Genomic DNA, 23,791 nt, shown 5'->3' on the forward strand with positions numbered 1-23,791 from the left:
TCCTACAGTATCTCAACCCCAATCTTCTGGCTGTGGTGACTGAGAGCACAGACTTGCATCAGGAGCGGAGCTTTGTTGGGATCCTCCTGGTTGATGGTGTGACTGGCCGCATTATCCATGAAGCTGTCCAGAGAAAGGCCAGAGGACCTGTTCATATTGTGCACTCAGAAAACTGGGTTGTGGTGAGTATCCCTGAAGGTTGAAGTACCTCTTTGGGTAAAATATATTTGTTTCTTGTGGATCTTGTGTTCTCACTACTCATTATCAACCCTGCCTCTGTTTGACTTTGCAGTATGAATATTGGAGTACCAAATCCCGCCGGAATGAATTCTCTGTTATTGAACTGTATGAGGGGATGGAGCTTTATAACAGCACAGTGTTCAGCTCACTGGATCGACCTCATGCTCCTCAGGTTCTTCAACAGTCTTACATTTTCCCCTCCTCAATTTCTACCATGGAAGCAACACTGACTGAGAAAGGCATCACCAGCCGTCATCTGCTGAGTAAGTATTGCCAGGGTCTGGTTCTGAGGACTGCCCAATGGGTTTCATTTTGCCGTAGTAGTCGTGTACATTTCAATAAAGTTTTTCTTTTTTTTTTAAATCTGTATCTCTGGGTATCTTTTGTCACAGTTGGCTTGCCTTCAGGAGGCATTTTGTCATTACCAAAGATGTTTCTTGACCCTCGGAGGCCAGAAATAGTGTCTGAGCAGAGCCGGTAAGTCCTATTGCTAGGGTTTATTTTGAAAAAATTTAATGTTCAACATTTCTTTTTGCTCTACCCCTGTGCCTTACCTATTTATCTTGATCACCAGAGAAGAGAACCTGATACCGTATGCACCAGAGCTGCCGATCCGTACAGAGTGGTTCATCAACTACAATCAAACTGTGTCAAGAGTGCAAGGAATTTACACTGCCCCCTCTGGACTTGAGTCTACCTGCCTGGTGAGTCTGCAGGCACAAAACTGATGGAAATAATGTTTCTTTTGGTTCCCCTGCAACTGTGTATTGGACATTTATTTTTAAAAGAGGTGTCTGTTGGAGCCTAAATGCAGGTCATTTGTTGACATTTGCATTCACTGTTTCATAGATTAGTGAGCGGGTAAGTTTTAGGCCAGTAAGCCACGCCCACATATGTTTTTAGTTGAAGGATAGAGGAGAGTGGAGCCATAAAGTTTTTGACCTCAGCCGGTGGACTGATTTTTGTTTTAATTTTGTATCAAGTGTGGAAATAAGAACATTTTTGTAATCTCTTTTTTTAACTACTTTTTGTTTCTGAAGTAAACTTTTAAACTTTTTTAAGTGGTCACATGGATTTTTCTTTGGATCGGGACAAAAAGGAGCATCAAGCTGGGGCTTCATTCTGTGGATCTTACAGTGTCTGTCTAGACAAATCTTAAAAACATTTTTCTTATTTCTCCTTCAGTCAAACTGATTATAAATATCTAATTGTCACTGTTTGCTCTTGCAGGTGGTGGGATATGGTCTTGACATCTATCAGACACGTGTCTATCCCTCAAAACAGTTTGATGTCCTTAAAGATGACTACGACTACATGCTTATCAGTAGTGTACTTCTGGCCCTATTCTTTGCCACCATGATCAGCAAACGCCTGGCAGAAGTCAAACTGCTCAACCGAGCCTGGCGATAAAGTAATTAATGAAACAACCTTTTGTCACTGTCATGAGGCTGCACCAAGAACCTCAGCTCAAGGAGATAAAATGGCAGAAGCCATGCCTGAAGAAGAACACTGGTCAAAGTTTAAGGCCCATAAAGCACTGCAGGGGTGAAGAGGCAGAGTTGGGGTGAAATAAAATCTAAATTGAGAATTTTTGTTTTGTTTTGTTTTGTTTTCTAACTTATTTTGCAAGCACAAGGAACACTTGACTGTAAAACATGTTGTGCCCTGTCATTTTGATAAGATGTTTAACCAACTGCTGATTATAATAGAAAGAGACTGGAATTTATTTAAGTGTGATGTTGAAATTCCTTTACATATGAAAGTTTGATACTTGTACAATGTTAGTTTTTCCCAATACCTGTTATTATGTAATTCGACTCTTTTTAATTAGGCAAGACAGAGTAGGATCTGCGAACCAATGAGAGTATGATTTGGTACAATGCTAGAAAGTGTTTTTTTATCTCCAAAAACCATTCAGTTTAATAGCATATGAGTTCTTCAAATGAAGTGTAAGATAATTCAGTGTAGACAAGAAAGGATCTTTTGTGATTTCATAAAGACTGTTCTTCAAAAGTTGCTGCACTGCAGTTATCGTCAGACATGCTTGACAAATAAAACGACCATCGGAAGTCTTAATTAAGCAGAATCATGCTGAATCTTTAACATTTGAGCTATTTGATTATCCAGTTCTATTACTGCTTCATTAAAACTCTGCTCATTCTGACTAAACAAATAGCCTCTGAAGTGTTACTAAAAGTTCAGAAATATTTTTCATATATACACAAATATATTTAACACTTCTTTCCCTTTTATTTCATCAATGAGACAGTGGCTTACAGTTCAACCAGGAGAGACCAGTGACTGATTTAAAGATAACATTTTATTTTACATGTGAGATAATGAATACTATTTAACATACAGTGTCTAACAAATTTATTAGACCACCACCCAAAGTAAGGTTTATGCCACAGCTGCCCTCAATTAACAGCATTGTAATTACCAAAATCATTTTTTATGTTTCTGCAATGGCTAATACACCAATATGTGGAAGCTCTTTAACCCAAATGATATTTTTAATGCTAAAATATCATTATTATTGTTATCCATGAATTTTCAAATGTACTGATTTACAAAAAAACTGAAAAAATAGTAAAGCACATTAATATTTCTTGAATAATATGTCAAATTATAGTTATTTACTTGCATGCCTGAACAGAAGAATGAGTTTTAGTGGTTGAATGTTATGCTTGATTAATTTCTGACTTCTCAGAGCAGCCCAGTGAGCCAGCTCAAATTTGGGTGTAAAAAGGTAAATTCAGTTTGAAATTCCTCATTCCTGTTCAAAATGGTAAAACGTGGAGAGCTCACTGAAAATGAAAGAGTCCGCATTAAAGTACTTCATGATGCTGGATGGTCTCTGAGACAAATACTACAGGTAGTCTAATACATTTGTAAAGCACTGTAGATGTGATATTGAATCACTGTCAGAGTCTCTTTGGCGCTTGAACTCCACAAGGACATAGCGAAGGTTGTCTGCCCTGAGCGGCGGAAAGATCTATCCCCCGTGAAGTCCAGACACTGGTGGTGGTGATGATGGCTGAAGAAGTCATCTTAGTTCATATAAATGTTGATGGACTTGTAGACTTGGCGGTGATGGGGAGGTGGTCACTTGGAACCATGCCATCAATGAACTGATGGAGGAGAAAGCCACATTTAAAAGATGCAGCAGTGATTTGATAGGCTAACTAGATCAAAATTGCAATTTCAGCTGAAATTGCGTGGGGATGCTGAGAGCTGAACTGTGAAGGAACTGCTAAAAATTGCTGAAAAAGCAAAAAATTTGCTCAAATTAGCATAAGAATAGCTCAAAGTAGCCTATAATGCTAAAAGTAGCATAAGATTAGCTGAAAGTAGCCTAAAATAGCTCAAAGTAGCCTTTAAAATGAAATGGGTTCAAAAGTACACTGTAAAATGTAATTTGTTGACTTTACTTGAAAAAACTTAGGAAACCGATTGCCTCAAAATTTCCAAGTAATGTAGATAATTAATTTTAAGTTGTTAAAGCTGAAAAGAACTGTGTTTTGACAACTCATGTCATGGCAGTAACCTTGAGTGTAGTTAACGCAAAATCATTAGTTAGGTTGACTATAAAATGTAAGGTCAGATAACTTAAAGATCTGAGTTATGTTCAGTAAGCAGTACTCATAAAAAGAAAGTTATCCTTACAAGGCTAAGTGTTCACATTACTAGGAAAATCTTAGGAAACCGATTGCCTTAAAATATTCAAGTAAGCTTTACTGAAAGTGTTTAGTTGTTGAAACAAAGACAACAATTTGAAGGGAACACCAAAACGGTTTATTTAAAACCACACTAGAGATTGACCTTCAAAAGATGAAATCAGAGGTCACAGGTGTCAGGGCTGTATACAGCGCAAGTGCTTGCATTTGCAGGAAAAATACACATGCAAAACCAGAAAAATAATTTGACCACAGTGTACAAATTAGAGGTGGGCGATATTGTCTACAATAATATTGTGAAAAATGTTTTGACGATGTGCAATTTGACATGATCGAGTATGTATATTACTTTGAAAAGAAAAATAAAAGAAAGGCGCGTGATGGTAAAGGAGAGGAGCATTCAAATCCTCATTCACAGAATTTGTGCTCCAGAAGCCAATCAGCAGGCAAGATTCAGTCATGTGGTGTTAACATGACTGCATGGAGGAAATATGCAGGAATCTGTGGTCTTAGCAACGACCTCAGCAGATGATTTAGTGGTGACCATTCACACCTGGAGTATGAGGATTATGTAAAACTTTGTGACTCCATAAGCGCAACTACAGCTAAAATGAAGATGAGTAAATCTGCACAACACACTCTGCAGATCCTTGCTGAGTCGTTTAGTAGACACGTACCATATGACAAAGCAATAAGAGTTATAACAGTATTTTCTTTTTTTTTTTCAAATCACATTTTTAAAGGATATAGTCCAATCAGCTTTATTGAAAAATTAGAAAGAATAATCAAGATTTTTTTGGCCATATTGCCCACCCCTAGTACAAATTAAGATAATGAACTTTATCTTGAAACGTTACAACTTCTTAAATGACTTTTTTCATTAAATATTGTAATTTTTTTCTTAAAATTATACACTTTTAGAAACATTTTCTAGAATTTTCTCCAAAAGTCATCAAGAAATTCTTGAAACATTAGTCTGTATAATACATGTGCAAATTTGCATCTATTTGTCATATTTGCATTGGCATAATGAAAAAAGTCATAAAGGGGAACATTAGGAAAATAGAGCCTTGTGTGTTCATGTGTTTATCTCCTTTTGAACATAACAATTAACAGTCTGAGAGCAAAGAACAATGATGCTCCTTCCCACAAAAAAGGACCAACAACAAACAGCAAAAGTGATGAAATGGATAACAGGGTATCACGTCTCATTTGCATCATGAGGACATTCACTCACTGCAACAGAAGATTTTTGAGTGATAGTAGTTTTGGTTTTAGGGATTTGTGTCCAAATGAGAGAAGCACTCTTTGAATAAAGTCAAAGGTGTTCTTCAGTTGCTGAGGGTACTCCAAGTTCAGGGCATAAATAAGCCCAAAGAGAAGGCACATGGCATTGGGAAGATTTTCAAGGTCATCCAGCACCACTCTTCCTCTGGGTGCAGCGAGGCAGGAGAGGATGGAGTGCCATCAGGAATTACCGTCAGGATCCCAATGGAGGTGTCAAACAGGTCCGGGTCATCGCAATCCTGACAATAATATCAGCATTATAACTACAATTACGTCAGTTGTACTTATTTCTACAATAGAAAACACAAAACAGCCACTATAAAAATAGAAATTTAAGGAGGGTGGTAGTCCTCATCAGGAATACTGTAGGTCAGTGGTTTTCAAAGTGTGAGGCGGGCCTCCCCTGGGGGGCGCCACAGAGCTTCAGGGGAGGCGTGGAACCATAAACCAGAAAAAAGGTGATTTGCTTTGCTAACCTCTGCTGCGCATGGAGCTAAATGGATACACTTATAGTTACTATAAGGACTATACTGTAGAGTAGTAGTACTCAACCAAAGAGCCAAATTAATGAAAATACCTTTGCAAGGGCCACAATCTAAGAGGTAAAAAGAGGCAAAAACAGCTTGAAGTAGCAAAAAAATAGGTTAAAGCTGGCAAAATGGTCAAAAAGCAGCAAAAATTGGTGAAAGGGGGTGAAAATGGGGAGAAAAGGTGGAAAAATGGTCAGAAAGTAGCAAAAATGTGTGAGAAGTGACAAAAAATGAGTGGAAAGTGACTTAAATGGGCAAAAAGCAGTCAAGAATGGAAAAAATGGGCAAAAAAGAGGAAATAAGTGGTATGTAATGACAAAGGGTAGTTTAAATGAGCAAAAAGTGGCAAAAATGGCAAAAAGAAGAGGCAAAAATTGGGAAACCAGGAAACAAGTGGTATTTAATGGCAAAACGTTGCTTAAATTGACAAAAAGTGGCATAAATTGGTAAAAAAAAAAGGCAAAAACTAGGATAAAAGTGGCAAAAAGATGTCACAAAAATGAGAAAAAAGAATTGGAAAAACATAGGGATATTTAATGATGAAAGGCAGCTTAAATGGGCCAAAAGGTGAAAAAGGGCAAAAATTGGATAAAAGTAGAAAAAAATGGGGGAAAAGTGGCAAAAAGGAGTTGTAAAATGGCCCAAAAAATATGAATAAGGGTATTTCATGGCATTATAACTGAATAAGAGGGAAAGGCAGATGTTTAAGGACATTTGCAAACCAAAATATCCAAAATATATCAATGTTAAAAATGTTTAAAAATCAGACATAAATATTTCAAATGTTGTTGTTTATTTTTTTATCAAATTTGAATCCTTTTTGTGGGTGGGTCCAGCAAATGGATCAGTTCTTCTTAGGGGAGGCTCACTCTTACACACTTTGAAAACCCCTGCTGTAAGTCATCAGTGCACCAAATAAAGTACAGCAGCAATGATTGAGGCTGAGTGGAAGAGCAGTAACTAATACTAAAAAATATTAAAGTGTAAATAAGGAGCCGCATTGAATAGATTGGGCATCCTGTGGTGTGAAATGAAATAACTAGGACCAAAGACTACTTACAAAGCATGTCTTGAAGAAGGCTGTGCTCTCCTCTCCAAGGATGACAGGAAGACCATGGAGGACTGCTGTTCGCTTCGCAGTAACATCTGTACTCTGAAAAAAAATTTTCAAACACATATCACTCATAAATGGTCAAGGACGGTCAGATAAGAGCTCTGCATACACAGTTTGGTTTCATTATTTTGGTCTGAGAAACTTACCCCTGGTACAACTTGTTGCAGATACTTCTGAAGTTTCTGGCCGGCATGTCCCCCCTTGGACTTGAAAATCTCAAAGAAGCGAGGAGTGTATTTGTCAATTTCTTTGAAGAATTCTATTTTCAGGTTTTTGCTTGACAAGCGAAGGAACTCTGCCAGAATCTGAAGGAAAAGTTGGACGTTGCGATTTAAAATACACTCATTTTGGATCTACATTATAGAACACTCACACAGACATTCCCCTTTTTCTGTTGTGTCATTATTTAATTTTGAGCAAATTTAAGTTTTTATTTTAATCACCATACATTTACATTAAATAGACAAGAACATTAATTTCCCCCTCTTGTCCTTCAAGATTCAGAGGAAGATTGTTAAGCAGCTTTCTCCCCTGTATTTGAGAAACTCTTTGACTTTAAGATGGTTTTTTTGTTCCAAAAAAAGTATGAAGAAAATGTTCTTCAGCCCCTGTTCGCTCCTGTAGAGCAGGAAAATTATGGGAATAGTCCTAAGTATGTGGCTCCAATCATATTAAGTTTTTGTCTTTTTAGTATTAACACACCTTTTTCATGGAGCACGTTTTGAAAGATGTCAAGACTGAAGAAAACTGTTGCACTAGCCTCCAGAATGTATAAGGGTTGCTGCCAGTGCTGTATCCAGTTAGCTCTAATGAGTGCTTGGTGACAGTAAGGTGCTTTACAAAGAATGGTAGATAACTTCCCCGGGCACTGTTTGAGCCAATCAGATACAGCAGTAGTAAGAATCTGTATTTAATCTGAGGCCAGTGGAACACTTGTTTTCTACAGTGTAATATAGTGTTTTGTTACTGTTTGACTAGATGCTCTGGCAATGTGATTGACAATGACAAACTCAAAATCTTACCACTACTTCTCACCAATATGACACTGATGTTAATTCTGTGACTTAAAAAATACGTGACAACTTATCAAATTATATTTTACATCAGAACTAAAAAAAACTTAACTTGGTATATAAAAAAATGTGGAAAAAGATTGAAATTACCTGGCTCTCTGTAAAGAGGGCTGGCCACCTTTATAATGTGTCTTTCACTGGCTCCCAGTTCACCAACTCCTTTCTTCTCAAGGCATATGTAGAGTCCATGTTCTTGGATATCAAAGCAGCAGTTGGACGGTGTTTCTTCATCTCCTCTACAAGTTCCTTTCGCTTGGACTCCATGCTGGTCTCATCTTCACCATCAGGAAAATTGGGAAGAAAATTGACTTCACACCGTTTGGGTTTTTTGACACTTCTTTGAGGTGCTTGGCCTTTTCTTTTCCCTTGATTTGTGGCTACATCTGCACAACCAGCTCGACACAGTTTTCTGCGATAGTTGCCCATTTTATACTTGATGCTATTTTTCCATCCATTGCATCCAGTGGAAGAGCCTGGTTCAGAGAGGCATGGGTGTTTTTGAATCAGGGCAGTTGCAACAGCCTGGAAGTCTTCATCCCCTGGAAATGACCTGAAGCTGTAAATCGTCTCGGCAAGTTTTTCAAGGATCTCATGCTTCATGTCCTTGGTTACCTGTAGGTATGTCTTATCTCTCATATAAAGGAGATTTCCGTGGCGTAATCTGTACTCAACATCCACAGGAAAATATGGAATCTCAAAGGTGTCTGGCCATGGGGCAGACTTTCAGGGGAGGAAAAAGAAAGGATCTCTGTGTCAGCTGTGCTAGATGTGCTAGGTGTGCTCGGTGTGGCTGTTGGCACCAGGGCAATTATCTTTAAGGTGGCTTTGTCAGGCAGGTCAGAAATGTCAGTGAGGTTGACAAGAGCATTGTTGAAATCGGGATCCTCATATTGGAGGGAGAACTTGTATTGAAGATCCAGCTTCTCCTCAAGGTGTTGAACAAGTGCAACTAGTGTCTGTGGTTTTCCATGGAGTATAATTTTCCTTATGTCAGTGTCATGAACAATTATCCGTAATGTCGTCCTCTCTGTTGTTTGTTGTGACTCTACAAAGGATTAATAAAGATGCAGTTTAGCTACTTCGTGTCACTTGACATCCAAATTTTCAGCATCCAATCAACAAAAATTATAATGCCTGAGGGTAACAAATGTTCTGCCCCTGATTCTGTAGGCTGCCAGAGGAAACGGGTCATTCAAATCAGAGAGCGTGTTGATTGACAGTGATGTCATGTGACTGCATAGCTCATAAGAGCGCAGATGCTCATTATACCATGATGTCAGATGTTTGCACACAAACAAAACATCACTATTTATGACAAGGATTTTGTGAATTTGCTTAAATTCAGGTAGGCATGCACAAGCACCAATGGACACAATCATATCTGGACTGTATTTGATGCTGTCAATGCTCACAGATGATGTGACAAGGACCGTGTTCTGAGTAGCATACTTCTGTTTCAGCAAGTTCTGAAGATTCTCAGGGAACAATGAAACTAAAGAAACTGTCACCTTGTCCATTTGGACTGATGGCTTGAAAAATGAAGAAGAGTCCACATGATATGCTATCATTCTTTAATGCTGGACAGCCAGAGTCTGTGGAAGGTTTTAAAGTTTTTTGTGTTGCGAATGACTTGTTTAAAGAATTTATACTTTCCTTCAAAGCGCATTGTCCACATATCTCTAAGAGGCCCATACATCCTCATCAGCTGTGGATAATGCTCAATAAAATGATGCTTGGGACGCAGTGTGAAATGAGGAAATACTTTTAAAAGTAAACCTCTGTGGTGTAGTGAAAATGTGTTGATAATAAATTAATATTATCAAGTAAACCTCGTAAAGAATAGGGAACCACCGCTTACGCGGATTGGTTATTTAATAACCAATAAAATATTGCAATTATTAATTAATCAAAACCTTTAATTAATTAACAAGAACATTAACTGTGAATCAATCTCATTCCTAAAGTAGTAAATTCTCATAACATTGACTCTATTTCTCTACTTAATAGAATGAATTCGACTGTCTTTTGAAGATTTATTATAAAATCACAAAATAACAGACATAAATCACAGGTTATATGAATAGATAATGTAAATGAATAAACAGAACATGATTAAATATGGTAAAGAGAAAGGATGCTAACTTAGTTGGTGGGAGTGGATTATTCTAATAATCCTAACGGAAAAATTTTAACCGACGTTAAGAATTTGGAGGGTGAATTTGGAAGAATAATAGATCTGAACTAATTTATTGGAACTTTGGAGACATCAGCACCAGAGAGATGAATTGGATCATACCAGCCGTTCGGCGAAGGCGAGGAGGAGAGGACCCGTCTGGAGGGGCCCGGAGGAGTTCTGAACACCCGAAGCTACCGCGTGCCAACTCTGGTCCGAACCGGATGGGTTCAAGCTGGGCCGCTGCGGCGCCGATGGGTCGCTCAGACTGTAGGGACGGCTGTACAGACTCTTGTCCACGGACTCTGGGAAGGATTGTCTCTCGTTCCAAAAACAGTTCTTGATCGTCCAATTAAAAATCAGATAAACTCAAACGCATTGACACCACGTGACTGCTGGCTCACAGTGAAGTTGATTGTGTGATAAGAAGGAAAAACAAAAACTCTGCGTTAAAAAAATCTAGCACGAAGCTATAAAAAGGTTAGGAAAAATCTTGTACTGGATAAGGAAAATTCTAAGTCTGATTGTTTATCAGACTTGGCACAACGCTTGGATCAAGAATGGGCCTAGGAGGCCCAAGGAGACTCAACAGAGCTCTCCTCAGTGAGCATCTTCTTGGACTGTCCAGACCTGACCGCTTGAACTGCTCACTGAACTCCACACTCTCTGAACTCTTGTGAGTTCTGAAGTTACTCTTATACAAGAGGGAGGGGTTTCGGTTTTGAAGCCCTCCCAGTGTTTGATTAAATCCACTCCACCAGATCATCAGTTAATTGGATAATGTAGAGATAACACAACATGGTTTTAAAAACTCTAGAATACTATCAATAAACTATCACACAAACATTAGAAACACAGTTAATTGTTTATACGCACAATTATACATTAGAAAATGTTTCTGCATTTGGGTGTGACAGAACTTGACCACAAGGTGGCAATGTTGATCCATGGACGATTTTCAGTCTCTGTTCGTCAACTTGGAGAAATACAACTAAATTATATCATAAAACCATAATTCAGTGAGGGAAGATGCCAGAGATTAGTATGACACGTCATTCTGTTCCTTGTAAACAGACTCAACCAAATATGAACATGTCCTGTTAGAAACATAACATTTAAGACAGTTTTTTGATACTTCCAATCCTTGCAGCTTCATGTGGTTGAGATAACACCAGGAATTTACGATATGCGCCTGCTTTCTGCCACGGCTCTGTAGGAAGACAGAGTCCTTAGATTTATGAGGCATAGTGCAAAGTTTCTTACAGCTTTCAGGAAGACAGGATTTAGTCTGAGGAGGTTCACCATTTGGTCGACCAATCGAAAGATTCAGATTTTAAGGTGTTTATCTCTGTTGGGAGCTGTCTTTCATCAAAATGGCAGTTTAAGTGTCTTACTGCCTGAGAAACTCTTGTTTTTCGAACGTGGTTCCTTGATAAGTTGTCAGCCATGGGGGAAAGAGAATCCCCCCCCACTTTCAGTGACATTCCTGAAGGATAATCTGAAGGTGTAGGTTTAGGAAGGAGAAAGGATCTCTCCCCCCTTGTATCATTATCTTTCCTCCTTAGAGGGTGTGATATCAACAGCCTTAGATTGTGGTTTCATCTTTAGTTGTTCTGGATAGATTCTCACTACAGTGGTCTGAGATCTTAGTATCAAGAAAGTCAAGAGAATCTTCTGTTAATTTAAATGACGCTGTCAGTTCTAGGATGTCTTTCAAAAGCATTAAGATTTCCCATGTGTCATCATTCTCTGGGACATTACAACCAATCATGAGTGGGAGAAGTCTTGTTGGTGCCCAGTTTTCGTTACCGCCAATGGATCCTCTAGAGGCAAATGTGGCTGGGATGGTCTGAGGCTGATCAGTTCTGTCTGTGAATTTGTAGGGAAAATGTTTGATGGCTTGGTTCAAGGACTCAAGGGAGATGTATTTCTTAGAGATCAAATCATTAATGCACAAGGACATTTCAATGGGGATGATACCCTCCAGGAGGTCATGCATTATGTCAGGAGGAAATCCAGTGACCGTGTGGAAATGTTCCAAATTGTCTCTTAAAATACAAGGACCTTTCACACCATACTCTTTCACCAACTTTGGATCCTCTAAAACTTCAGACACTTGCCTGTCATGATCCTGGCAGGTTCTGGGCTCAAATGCTCCTGATCTGACCTCTGATGTCACTCCTCTTTGCCATGCAAAATCGACAGGGGTGCTCCACCGTGAAACTCTCCTGGAAACCAGCCAAAGAATGAGCACCTAGGTTATCGGCCAACACAAACAGCACAGTTCCTTTCACACACTCGCCTAACTGCTCAACATAGACTCCATGTTTTTCAAGAGTTATAAGGTCTTGAATGAGAGGGTGAAAGATATTGGCATAGCCATACTGTTTGACTGCATTTGCTTTGCATAAAATCACAAGCTGAATGGAGTGAAGAGAGGAGCGATGTTTTGAGGGAAGATTGGCAAGAACCCAATAAACACCGCACAATTTGTGTTTCTTTTTTGAAGTGCCCAGAGGATTTGCAACCTCAAATTCATCGATGTAAAGGCCAAGAGCAATCCTTAAGGTCTCAGTCTCAAAAAAATCATTCCTACGATAGTGAGTGCCATCTCTGTATGTGTTGAATCCATCCACAGTGCTGTCATGAGCGAGAATTTTCTCTAGAACATCAGGTCTGTTCAGCAGCTTTTGTAACATATTCAGAACTGGCACATAAGTGAATGACTGTAATTCTTTGTTAATCTTGTATTCAATTGACATGACCACTGGAAATTCCTTCTGAAAATGACTGGCTGTGGAGAGTGACTGGCCAGCATCAGTCATTTTTAAGAACAGGTTATTCTCTTTGACAGCATTCATGATCTCTCTCACAACTGACTCATTGTCACTGACACCATGTTCATTGAGAATATGTTGAATGGTGTTACACAGAAGGGGCTCTGAGAGAAGAACAATCTGATTCAGTTGTTGGATTATCTCCTGTAGTGCCATGTCAGATATATGTAAGACTGCCTGCAGTTTAAGAAATAGTGAGGCTAAATTATGCTCCAGTTGATGCTGTAAATTATCCAGACTTTCAATTGGAGCCTCTTCCTCATTTTCCTCTTGAACAAAATCTGTAGGATCATTGTTGAGAGCCTCATCTTCATGTACATCTTGTGATGCACCTGGAACTGAATCGTCAGGTGCACTGTGCAGGGTAATGTCAGGCTTCAGCTGATTCTCACTGGGAAGCCTATGTTCTTTACATTTATGAGCATTAAATGTTGAGTAGACATTGCTCTCAAAAGTGTAAGCTGCCAAAAGGAGTAGCCAGTGGATATGGCTCAAGTGGAAGGACCCATGCTGAGCTCCAACAGCAGCAAGAGGACCCACTCACTAACACCACCACCCCCCAAGGGTGTCTAGTGTTTAAAAGGCCGATATACCCTATGACTTAAAGGTACACTACTGATGATGTGTCCCAAACTGACATCCGTCCATATCTGAGATGCACCTCCAATATGACGCTCTTAACATCAAGGAACCACCAGGAGGAACCACCAGGAGAACTCCCAATCACTCTTAACATCAAGGAAACCCTTAGGTAAGTGAGATGCACCCCCAATGATGCTCTTAACATCAAGGAACCACCAGGAGGAACCACCAGGAGGACTCCCAATCACTCTTAACATCAAGGAAACCCTCAGGTAAGTGCATACCACCTATTGGCACAACGGACAGCTTAACATCATGTCCCGTGTTTCATGATTCAGTGACAACAACGAAGCATCCAAACATAACTGGACACTGCGTAAAAACTCCACATTTCAAATGAAAAATGAGTCCTACTGTCAGTTGTCTAACATCAGTCCTCATGGGATCAGGTATCAGATATCAATATCAGTCCTTACTGCAGCAAGAAAGTTGCACTCTTAATTTATACCTTGGACTTGTAGTGTTTTTCACAATTAAGTTGACAACATATGTTGAAACCTATGAAAACAACAAAGATGGAGGGTCCAGGACACCTCTGAGACAAAGAATGGGAAATTTCCATCAAGAAAAACCCCAAAAAGTTGGAAAGAAGACCACAGTCTCAACTACAACTCCCGGCTAGCTTAAACGCTAACAACAACTGCCAGTAACTATCAAAGAACACTGCCTGATCAACAAACTATTGAATGCTACCTAGGTAGCATGGGACAGCGCGTACAAACGCAGCGGCCCGGCGCTCCATCACTAGCAGCAAAACAAAGCCCCACACTTACACCAGAACTGACCGCGTGCCCACAGAGTTTACATCTTTCCTGATGGAGACTATCCGGAGAATGGGGCGCTCTGAGACTGACAGGAGGAGGATGTGGAGCAGCACAACACCTACAGCCGGAGGGGAGGAGGCAGTGACGGTATTGTGCAAGAAGACGAAAGTGGGGCAAACAAGCCGGGCCGCAGGCTGGGCTAATAGCGGCCCCACACAAACCTGCCCTACCAAGCATCTTTCTCCCGGGTGCCCACTTCTTTGCCAGCAGGATGGATGACATGAGGCTGCAGATTTCTAACCACCACTTGGACCACTGTGTTTGCTGCTACAGAGGAGACTGCCAAACGTCATTTTGTTGCATTTTTACAATGCTATGAAAATAAATGACTATCTATCTTTGATGATATAACTGTAACCTTTGCTAAAGCAGTAAATCCAACCATCCTGGTTTATTTGGACTTGTCCCAAAAAGACAAAAGCTCCACAGCAGATAGTCTGGTCCAGTCCTCCTCTCGTTTACCCCTTTTCCATCAAAAGAACCAGGTGCTTGTTCGGTGCTAGTGCTTGTGCCAGTGCTTAGTTGGTTCTAATCATGTTCTTCATAAGAACCGGTTTGGTTTTCCACCGGCAAGGAGCCAAGTTGGAGCCACGTCATTGCGTCACCGTAAAACGTCAATACATCATTGCATTTTACCCAAGGACGCTCGCGCCATGAGGAAGTAAACAAAGAAACTATGGAGGAGTGATGATCCTGGCTTTGCAAGCCTGCATAAAGATCCAGGGCCAAAAATAAAACAACTGCTACAGGCTATCCGTCTTCATCGGAGTCACAGGGAACGGCGACTACGTTTGAGAATACAGGTAATTATCAAAGGCGTTTTGATTTATAACAATGAACGTGTTAGTGTTAGCATTTGCTAGGCTACTTAGCTTCGACAGAGAAAATGTAATTGACCTGCTGTGTACTCCATAATATTTAACCATGCAGATCGGTGATTTTCTTTGTGTGTGACTGAAGGCATGCTGTTCTATCCAAATAAACTGTAATGAGATGTACAGATTTTTGTATTTAAACAGTCCTCTCCAGCATGCTGTTCACCGTTGATGCTGTAATTGATGCTCAAGGACTCATGACAAGTTATTGTGACATTCACGTTTTTTGTTTTGTACCCTGCACTGTTGTTTGATTTGTTTCAATAAATTGTTTGAGATGAGGAAATCGCCATTGCATTCTTTACTGAAATGCCCCACCTTTTATGTCAGTATAGCATGAACTTTTTACATTTTCCATAGATTTATCGAAATCAACAATACAAATCAAATAATATATGTGCTGGAGTAGGGTAGTTTATCTGTCTAGCTTGGTGTGAAAAAAAGAAAACTCACATGCTGCTGTTATGTTTGAAACTAACAATGTGTGGATGAACTCATTTTTGACACTATTAGCCCCTTTTCATTATTTCATTTGGCCATTTCTGCAACATTTTCTGCCCCCTTTAACCTATTTTCGCCCATTTTGCTACTCTTTAACCCATTTTTGCAAGTTTACTGCCAATTGCCCTTAACCCCTTTTCAATACTTTGCCAGGTTATTTTTCTGTATTTTGTGACTTTTAACCCGTTTTTGATGCTTTATGCCTCTTTTATTGTCATTCTCTAACTCCTTTAGAACCACTTTTCCTGCAAGTTTTATCCCCTTTGTGACACTCTTGTATCCATTTTTGCTTTTAACCCCTTTTCATTATTTTTTGCACTATTTTTGCCATTTATAACCCATTTTTATACCTTTTGCCCCCTTTTTTCCTTTTACCTGTTTTTGCAACATTCTGACCTCTCTTCCTGCATATTTTTGCCCCTTTGTGCCACTCCAAAGCACATTTTGCCCCTCTAACCCCTTTTCATCCCTTACTCTGGGAATTTTTGCAACCTTTCTGCCAGTCTTAACCTATTTTTAAAGGATATTTACTAATAATGGCTGACGAGTAAATTTCTGTAGAAACAGATCAACATCAGATCATTCTAAAGCTATTTAAATAGTAATTGTTTTTGGGGTGGATTTAACAGCTGCAGACATTTGAAGCCAAAAGACACTCTTAAACCCAGAGCCTGATTTGGCCCTCGGGTCGCCAGTTAATGATCAGTGGATTATAGACAAAACGTGCATCTCTTATCACAAATAACTTTTTATTTACACAAAGTACAAATGAAAATAATCACAAATAAACTTTTAAACCAAACTATTTGGTCCGAGAGGAAGACGAGGCAGATGAGCTGCAGCATGGAACAGGCGAGCTGCAGAATGGGACTGGCGATGCTGGTCGTGGTAACAGAGCCTCCAAATCCACGGTTGATGACTGTAAAATGAGCAAGAAACGTTGTTGATTACCATACAGTTCAGTATTATGATTAAACGGGCCATTGTGTAACAACGGGGGAAGCTCTGAATACAGGTCTTGCAGTGAGATATTGTTGCTTTGTTCAGGATTCTTCAGGCATTGTTATTGTTTGTTAGCTTACTAGTGGCTAACTGGCCAGCAAACAATAGCACGCACCACATTAGCTAGCGTAACGCTCATAATATTGAAGAGGGAATATTGTAGCAAGCCTATTCATAGTAGGCGAACAACAGGATGAAATAAAACTTATCAGGATCAGTTCAGTAGTCTGCAGGACGGAGCCGACCGGCATGTACTCCGTCTGTGGCCGGGTTCAGAATGACTGGTTTCCACCGCGTCATGATCGTCACGATAACCCCGCCCCCCAACGTAGTTGGTGCTTTGCTCTGGCCCTCGCTCTGGCGCAGCAAAGAGTTGGTGCCTGCTAAGCACCAGTTTTTAGCACCTGGAGCCAGTGATTTGTTGGTGGAAATGGAAAGAACCGGTGCTAACCCAGGCACTAGCCTGGAACTAGCCCTAACACCAGCTTGGTCAAAAAGGGGCAATTGATAGCTTATCCAAGATTGCTTCTGCTAATTAGCCAGGACACACCAAGCCATAACGACCAGCTACAAAGAAGAGGGATGGAGCCTTCACTATCAGCTCCAAGCAGTCCATGCCATTCTGCATGCTGGGATTCTGTGTTGACTACAATCCAATTTTCGGATCGGTCAGATTTATCGAAGTCTGCTACAACTCTGCTCAGTGTAGGACTTTCTCTCTCTGCTGCTGCTTTGGTGTTTAAGGCGCTCAGCTAATCAGTTCCCTTTGTTTCAGCCACTTCATTACTTGCAGCGATGACTAACTCAAAATCCTTCCATACTGCTGATGATATTAAGCCTTTGGTTAACCAGAAAAACCTCACTGAGATTAAAATTCTGCTTTCCGAGAATGTTCTGGTCAAACTTTCCCTGCAGTGATGAGCCCACTCAGAGATAGGCTTGGTTTGACGTCATTTGCTTCATCTTGTGTCATCTTGCATACCTATGCAACTTAATTAGCCATGTGCTTGCTGTCTGAGGAGATAAACAACCCCAGCACAGCACAAACAGTAGGTGTAGTAAGATTAGGCTACTTTGAGTTTATATTAAAAGATTCTCACAACATATCTTCTATATTACACAAAATATAACATGTAAGAATTCAGTATTTACTTATCTGGTCATTGACATGTTTTCTGTTGGACATTTTGACCGGTTATACTTTAATCTACCGGACATCCACTCAGGGTTGCCAGGTCCTTAGTTTTCCTGCGGATTGGGCTACTTTCAACGTGCTGCCATGGGTAGATTTTTTTGTCCACGGGTTGAGCAGACCCATTTTTTATGTCTTGTGTATGAGTATTTAATTTCTGTAGCAGAACAACCTACTATATTTACACTCAAGTACAACTAAAAAAAACAGCAGAAAGGCAGGAAAACATGGAACATGGCACACAGACATACACGCCATCCACAGAGAAGCAGAATGTGTGCGGGCAATCAAGTAATGTATGCAGTGTGGTAGAGGTTTATTGTATTATTTTGAATTTTAGCACTAGGCTTGGTTTTGGGCCAGTTTTTATCAGCCATTGGGGTGGTTTTGTCACACAGACCTGGCAACCCTGCATCCGCTCTTGAAACTTGCCAATGACCGGCAAATGCCAGCTAACAGAAACTCAGGCTTTGTCCCACCTGAAAAGACATGTAGAGCCTTGGATGGCTTAAGGACAGTTTGCTTGATGCTGCCTGAAATGAGAAATCAGATATGAGATGCTTGGCAAGGAACAGCTTAGAGAGCTGCTATGTCCCTACTGCCACCTGAAAAGAGATGCATGGCAAGCAAGTGCTGACAAGGGGTGGACATATCCATACTCATAGTAACACAAATACAGAATATTTTTGTCAGTTTGTTTAGCCCATATGATGCAATGCAAGCTAGCAACTGTTTAGTCTGTTTGTTTTGCCCATTTGTTGCGATGCAGGCTAGCAACCATTTAGTTACAGTTTGTTTAGCTATTGATGTGATACAATTTTGCATCCGTTTAATCACAGTTTGTTAAGCCCCTTTGATTCATTATGAGCTAGAAACTTTCAGCTACCAGTGATTAGCCTTATTTGATTTAATAAAAGGCATGCAATTGTTCACCACAATTCATTTTACTTTATTTTATGTGATGCCAAGCTAGCAACGGTTTAGTTGTTTGTTTAGCCCATTGGATGCGATGCAATGCAGGCAGTGGCGGAGCTAGACAGTTTTGATAGGGGTGGCCAGACTGAGACCAAAGCTCAGAAACGGGGTGGCACAAAAACGGATATCTTTTTTTTTTCCCCTACCTGTGAACTCTTCTATGGCAGCGGGAAACAGAGCTGCAAATTGTGACTGCAAACAACCTATCAACCTAAATGATTTAAAAAGAATCTGAGCAGCTGCTGGCAGTCAAACCTGCAGTGTTTCAGAACCTAGAAAAGCGCAAAATCAACACCAGCTCATTTAGCCACTCTCAGCATAAACATGACTAAACTTTCACAACACAAAAACTTGCTTATTCAGTTGAAATAATTATTACCTCCCCCAAGGAGGTTATGTGATTGGCAGGGTTTGTTAGTTAGTTAGTTTGTTAGCAACATAACTCAAAAAGTTGTGGATGGATTTTGATGACATTTTCAGGAAATGTCAGAAATGGCATAGGAAGAACTGACTAGATTTTGGGAGTGATCCGGATCACTGTCTGGATCCAGGAATTTTTTAAAGGATTCCTAGGGCTAATGGCGGAGGTCTGCACTCTTCGAGTGGTTTTCTAGTTTATGAAATTGTATCTGTCACATCATTTAGTATTCAGTTGATATTATTCTGTTATTCAATCAGAGCTTGTCTGCTAAAACAAAACTTTTATATCATTTGACTGCCCGAGTAAACGTCCACGTCTATAGTCCAATCATGGATGACCCTCTGTCTCTCATCTTAATACATTTTTATCCAAAGATCTGTGGACTGATCCACAGTTCACAGCACACATGCCCACGTTAGTAGCGGTGGGACTAATGTTAATCAAATATGCCAAAACAGACAGCAGAAAGACTGAACCCACAGCCTGCAGCTCACATGTCAGAATTCACTGAATGATCTGCTGATAGCTTGTTTTTACTATGGACTGCCAAAATAAAAAGCTCATGTTAAGGCACGGCGGCCAAATTTATAATTAAAACATCGTCTTACCTTAATAGAGCAGTATGTGACACTATGACATGGATGAACTGCTGTTTCTCTCAGGGCTGTCTCGTTTGTCCTGCTGTGATTCAGGTACCCAGTGATAGCAGCCTGCTAGCAGGTGTTGCTAACTCTTCATCTCAGCTCTCAGAGGTGCCGAATCTTTTTCTAGCAGGATCTGGCCCAAATTAAGCTCTGGCATCCTCCTCCTGTACCCATCTCCACTCAGAGCGCACAGGCACAGCTTCTTCTTCTTCTGTAGTTGTGTTGGTGGTTGATATTCATGCATTAAGTGCATTACCGCCACCATCTGGATAACTGTTTGTTTGAGGTGCTGTTGAAATGCATCCATATGGGAACACCTGCATCCAAAAATGGTTCTGCATTAAAGTTGAGAAGAGTAAAGTAAAGCAGTGGCCGGGGGAGTGGCCAAAGATTAATCTGTGGTGGCCTTGGCCACCATTGGCCCCCCTGGCTCCGCCTCGGATGCAGGCTAGCAACCATTTAGTCACAGTTTATTTAGCCAATTGGATGTGATGCGAGGCAATGCTATGCAGGTTAGCAACCATTTAGTCACAGTTTGTTTAGCCCATTTGATGTGATGCGATGTGAGCTAGCAACTGTTTAGTCACAGTTGTTTAGCAATTGATGCGATACAATTTAGCATCTGTTTAATCACAGATTGTTTAGCCCCTTTGATGCAATATGATCCAGCAACTTTCAGCCACCAGTGATTAACCTTATGTATACAATGCATAGCTGCCATTTGTTAGCCACAGTTTGTTTTACCTTACTTTGACACCAAGCTAGCAACTGTTTAGACACCAGCCAAGCTAGCAGCTGTGTAGCTAAAGTTTGTTTTACCCTGCTTCCTGCAATTCCTAGCTAGCAGCCATTTAGCCAAGGCTTGTTTTAACTTGTTTTATGCAATGCAAATCTGGCAACTGTTGAATCAGTTTGTTTTCCTTAATTTAGTATAAAACCAAGTGACGAACTGTTTAGTCATACTTTGCTTAGCCCCTTTGACGTGATATGAGCTTGAAACTTTTAGCCCCCACTGTTTAACATTATTTGATGCAAAGCACATATGGAAACAGTTCGGCCAAAGTTTATTTTATTTATAGTTTATTTATTTTATGCAATGCAACTTTTAGCTAGTTTGTTTAACTGCTGTTGGGAGATGTGAAGCCAGCGGTAGCTTAAGGACAGTTTGCTTAGCTCCACCAGAAATGAAACACCCAGGATTTTAGTTAACTTACAGTATTGTTGATCATACTGCAAGCTGTCATATTTATTAATTTATCAATTTTTCACTCCCTTGATTCTTGTGTTTATGACTGGCTTAGATGGTTGCTTAGACCCACCAAACATTAGATATTAGTTAGCAATAGCTTATCAGCAGGTTGCTCAATCTTGATAGAGTTTGAGTGGTTGCACACAGAAAGTACTTATTTGGATGCTTGTAGTTAGTGATGAGAGCAAATGGCGAAAACCCTCGGGGATAGTTTGCTTAGTCCCACATCAGATGAGATGCACAGCCAGCAGTTTACTTGGCCCCACTTGCATTTTGTAATACTTACAAATAGCATAACCCTGTATGGGACAAAGGAATGTTTAGGTCAGCATTGGGACTGCAGTACTGAGATCTAGAATGACATGCAGAATATGTATGAGCAATCTTTGGCTTTTTAATTAATTAATTAATTTACTTTTTGTGACCCAACATAATTCGTTTAGGTGGGACTTCCACACACCACCACCAGTAATATGCAATTTGCAAAACTATGTGCTGACAATTTTTGTTTTTGTTAATTTTATTTATTTATTTATTTACATATTGCAAAGGCCAAAGTGAAAATTAAAGTCATGACAGAATATGTTAACATGAGCAATGACTGCAATATTGCTTCCATAAATAGGTGTACATATTAGTGGATTAGTTCTGGATTTTTTAGAACTTTGTTTTTATAATTAATTGATTAATTTATTTTAAGAGCCTTAATACTTACCAGGTGGGAAGCAACATGGTGACAACAGGAATACCTTGAGCAAGATTTTTTCAAATCTTTATTATTATTTTTATTATTATTATTATGGTAGAGGCTAAGCCAGTGCTTGCAGCCCCTGAGGTGCTTCACTGGGATTGACGCGCCAACAAACTTTACTGCATCTGATGAAGAGTCCATGACAATAGCTTGCATTTAAATAATCTGTGGATTTATTGCTTCAAAACTTCTTTGTGCTGATACAAGCTGTAATCCAACATTCATCCAACACAGACAAACAACTTACTATACCGGCTTCTTCAGCGGTCAAAAACTGTTTTACTTCTGGGCGGAACAGCTGCCCGGACAAAGATTGGTTCCTATTTATAAAGTAGCGCTCAATGGCTCCAACAATTACAATAATACCCATGGTGAATGAGCAGTAGGATGACTTCACATAATGACAAATGTACGTTGGCAATGACGTAATGAAATTGATTGAATCAAAGAATAGAGATTCTATCAGCAGACTGCACTATTGCAGTCAGATGGACTGTTAAATGAATTTCAACAATTCAGAAATGACCAAGGCTGTAGCAATTAGTAGAATGTGTTTGCCCCATGTTTAAGGCCTGCAGTAACTGGATATGTGTGATACTTCCATCTATAACCTGAAACGTGAGACTGATCAGAATGTAATTCTTAAGTTAGACATGATACTGAACATAAAAACAAGAACAAAGCAGTGAAAGTAAGGCTATACACCGCTTTCCACATTATTATGCAAATGACATTTTTATCTTTTTTCCTAAATATTAATGCAAATGACAGAATATTTTTCAAGTCATCAGCCATTAGAGCATAATTCAGATGTTTTGCAACAAACTTCATATTGATAACCATTATTTAAAAAAATAAAAACACATTATTCACATTATTATGCAAAACAGTTTTCAAAGATTTTATAGGTTGTAAAGAACTACTGAAAATGGTCATTCATTGAATTTGCAGCATTAGGAGGTCATATTTATTGAAATCAAAAGCTATTTCAATCAAAACATCTTAACAGGCCAAGTTACATGTTAACATAGGACCCCTTCTTTAATATCACCTTCACAATTCCTGCATCCATCGAACTTGCGAGTTTTTGGCGAGTTTCTGTATGAATTTCTTTGCAGGATGTCAGAATAGCCTCCCAGGGCTGCTGTTTTGATGTGAACTGCCTTCCACCCTCATAGATCTTTAGCTTTAGGATGCTCCAAAGGTTGTCAATAGGGTTGAGGTCAGGGGAAGATGGGGGCCACACCATGAGTTTCTCTCCTTTTATGCCCATAGCAGCCAATGGCACAGAGGTATTCTTTGCAGCATGAGATGGTGCATTGTCATGCATGAAGATAATTTTGCTAAATAGTCACTGCTCTCCTTTTTGTACAATGGAAGAAAGTGGTCAGTCACTTTATGTACCATGGAAGAAAGTGGTCAGTCAGAAACTATATACTTTGCCAAGGTCATTTTCACACCTTCAGGGACCCTAGGGGGCCTATCAGCTCTCTCCTCATGGATCCGGCCCAGAACATGACTCTGCCACCTCCTTGCTGATGACACAGCCTTATTGGGGCATGGTGGCCATCCACCAACCATCCACTACTCCTCCATCTAGACCATCCAGGGTTGCACAGCACTCATCAGTAAAAAAGACAATTTGAAAATGAGTCTTCATGTATTGCTGGGCCTATTGCAACCATTTCTGCTCATGAGCATTGGTTAGGGGTGGCTGAATAGTAGGTTTATACATGACTGCAAGCCTCTGGAGGATCCTACATCTTGAGGTTGGTGGGACTCCA

At 39.9% G+C, this 23,791-nt stretch overlaps 1 protein-coding gene and 1 long non-coding RNA gene across 4 annotated transcripts in view; one reads left to right on the forward strand and one right to left on the reverse strand.

Moving 5' to 3' along the window:
• Positions 1–1,828, forward strand: part of emc1 (ER membrane protein complex subunit 1) — a 37,668-nt gene extending 35,840 nt beyond the window's left edge. For all 3 annotated transcript variants that reach the window (XM_041799867.1, XM_041799868.1, XM_041799869.1), the window contains 5 exons: positions 9–182; positions 293–503; positions 633–717; positions 815–944; positions 1,471–1,828. In XM_041799867.1, the coding sequence (XP_041655801.1) occupies positions 9–182; positions 293–503; positions 633–717; positions 815–944; positions 1,471–1,650 (780 nt within the window). In that variant the 3' untranslated portion in view covers positions 1,651–1,828. The remainder of the gene's footprint in view (positions 1–8; positions 183–292; positions 504–632; positions 718–814; positions 945–1,470) is intronic.
• Positions 1,829–4,722: 2,894 nt separating this feature from the next.
• On the reverse strand, positions 4,723–7,233 carry LOC121517960. Its single transcript, XR_005992606.1, has 3 exons — positions 6,995–7,233; positions 6,795–6,887; positions 4,723–5,443 (listed from the first exon to the last, which is right to left on the reverse strand). It is a non-coding gene; the product is annotated as an uncharacterized LOC121517960 (long non-coding RNA).
• Positions 7,234–23,791: the final 16,558 nt, after the last annotated feature.

The sequence above is a fragment of the Cheilinus undulatus genome, linkage group 11 (assembly GCF_018320785.1).
Source record: "Cheilinus undulatus linkage group 11, ASM1832078v1, whole genome shotgun sequence".
NCBI lineage: Eukaryota > Metazoa > Chordata > Actinopteri > Labriformes > Labridae > Cheilinus > Cheilinus undulatus.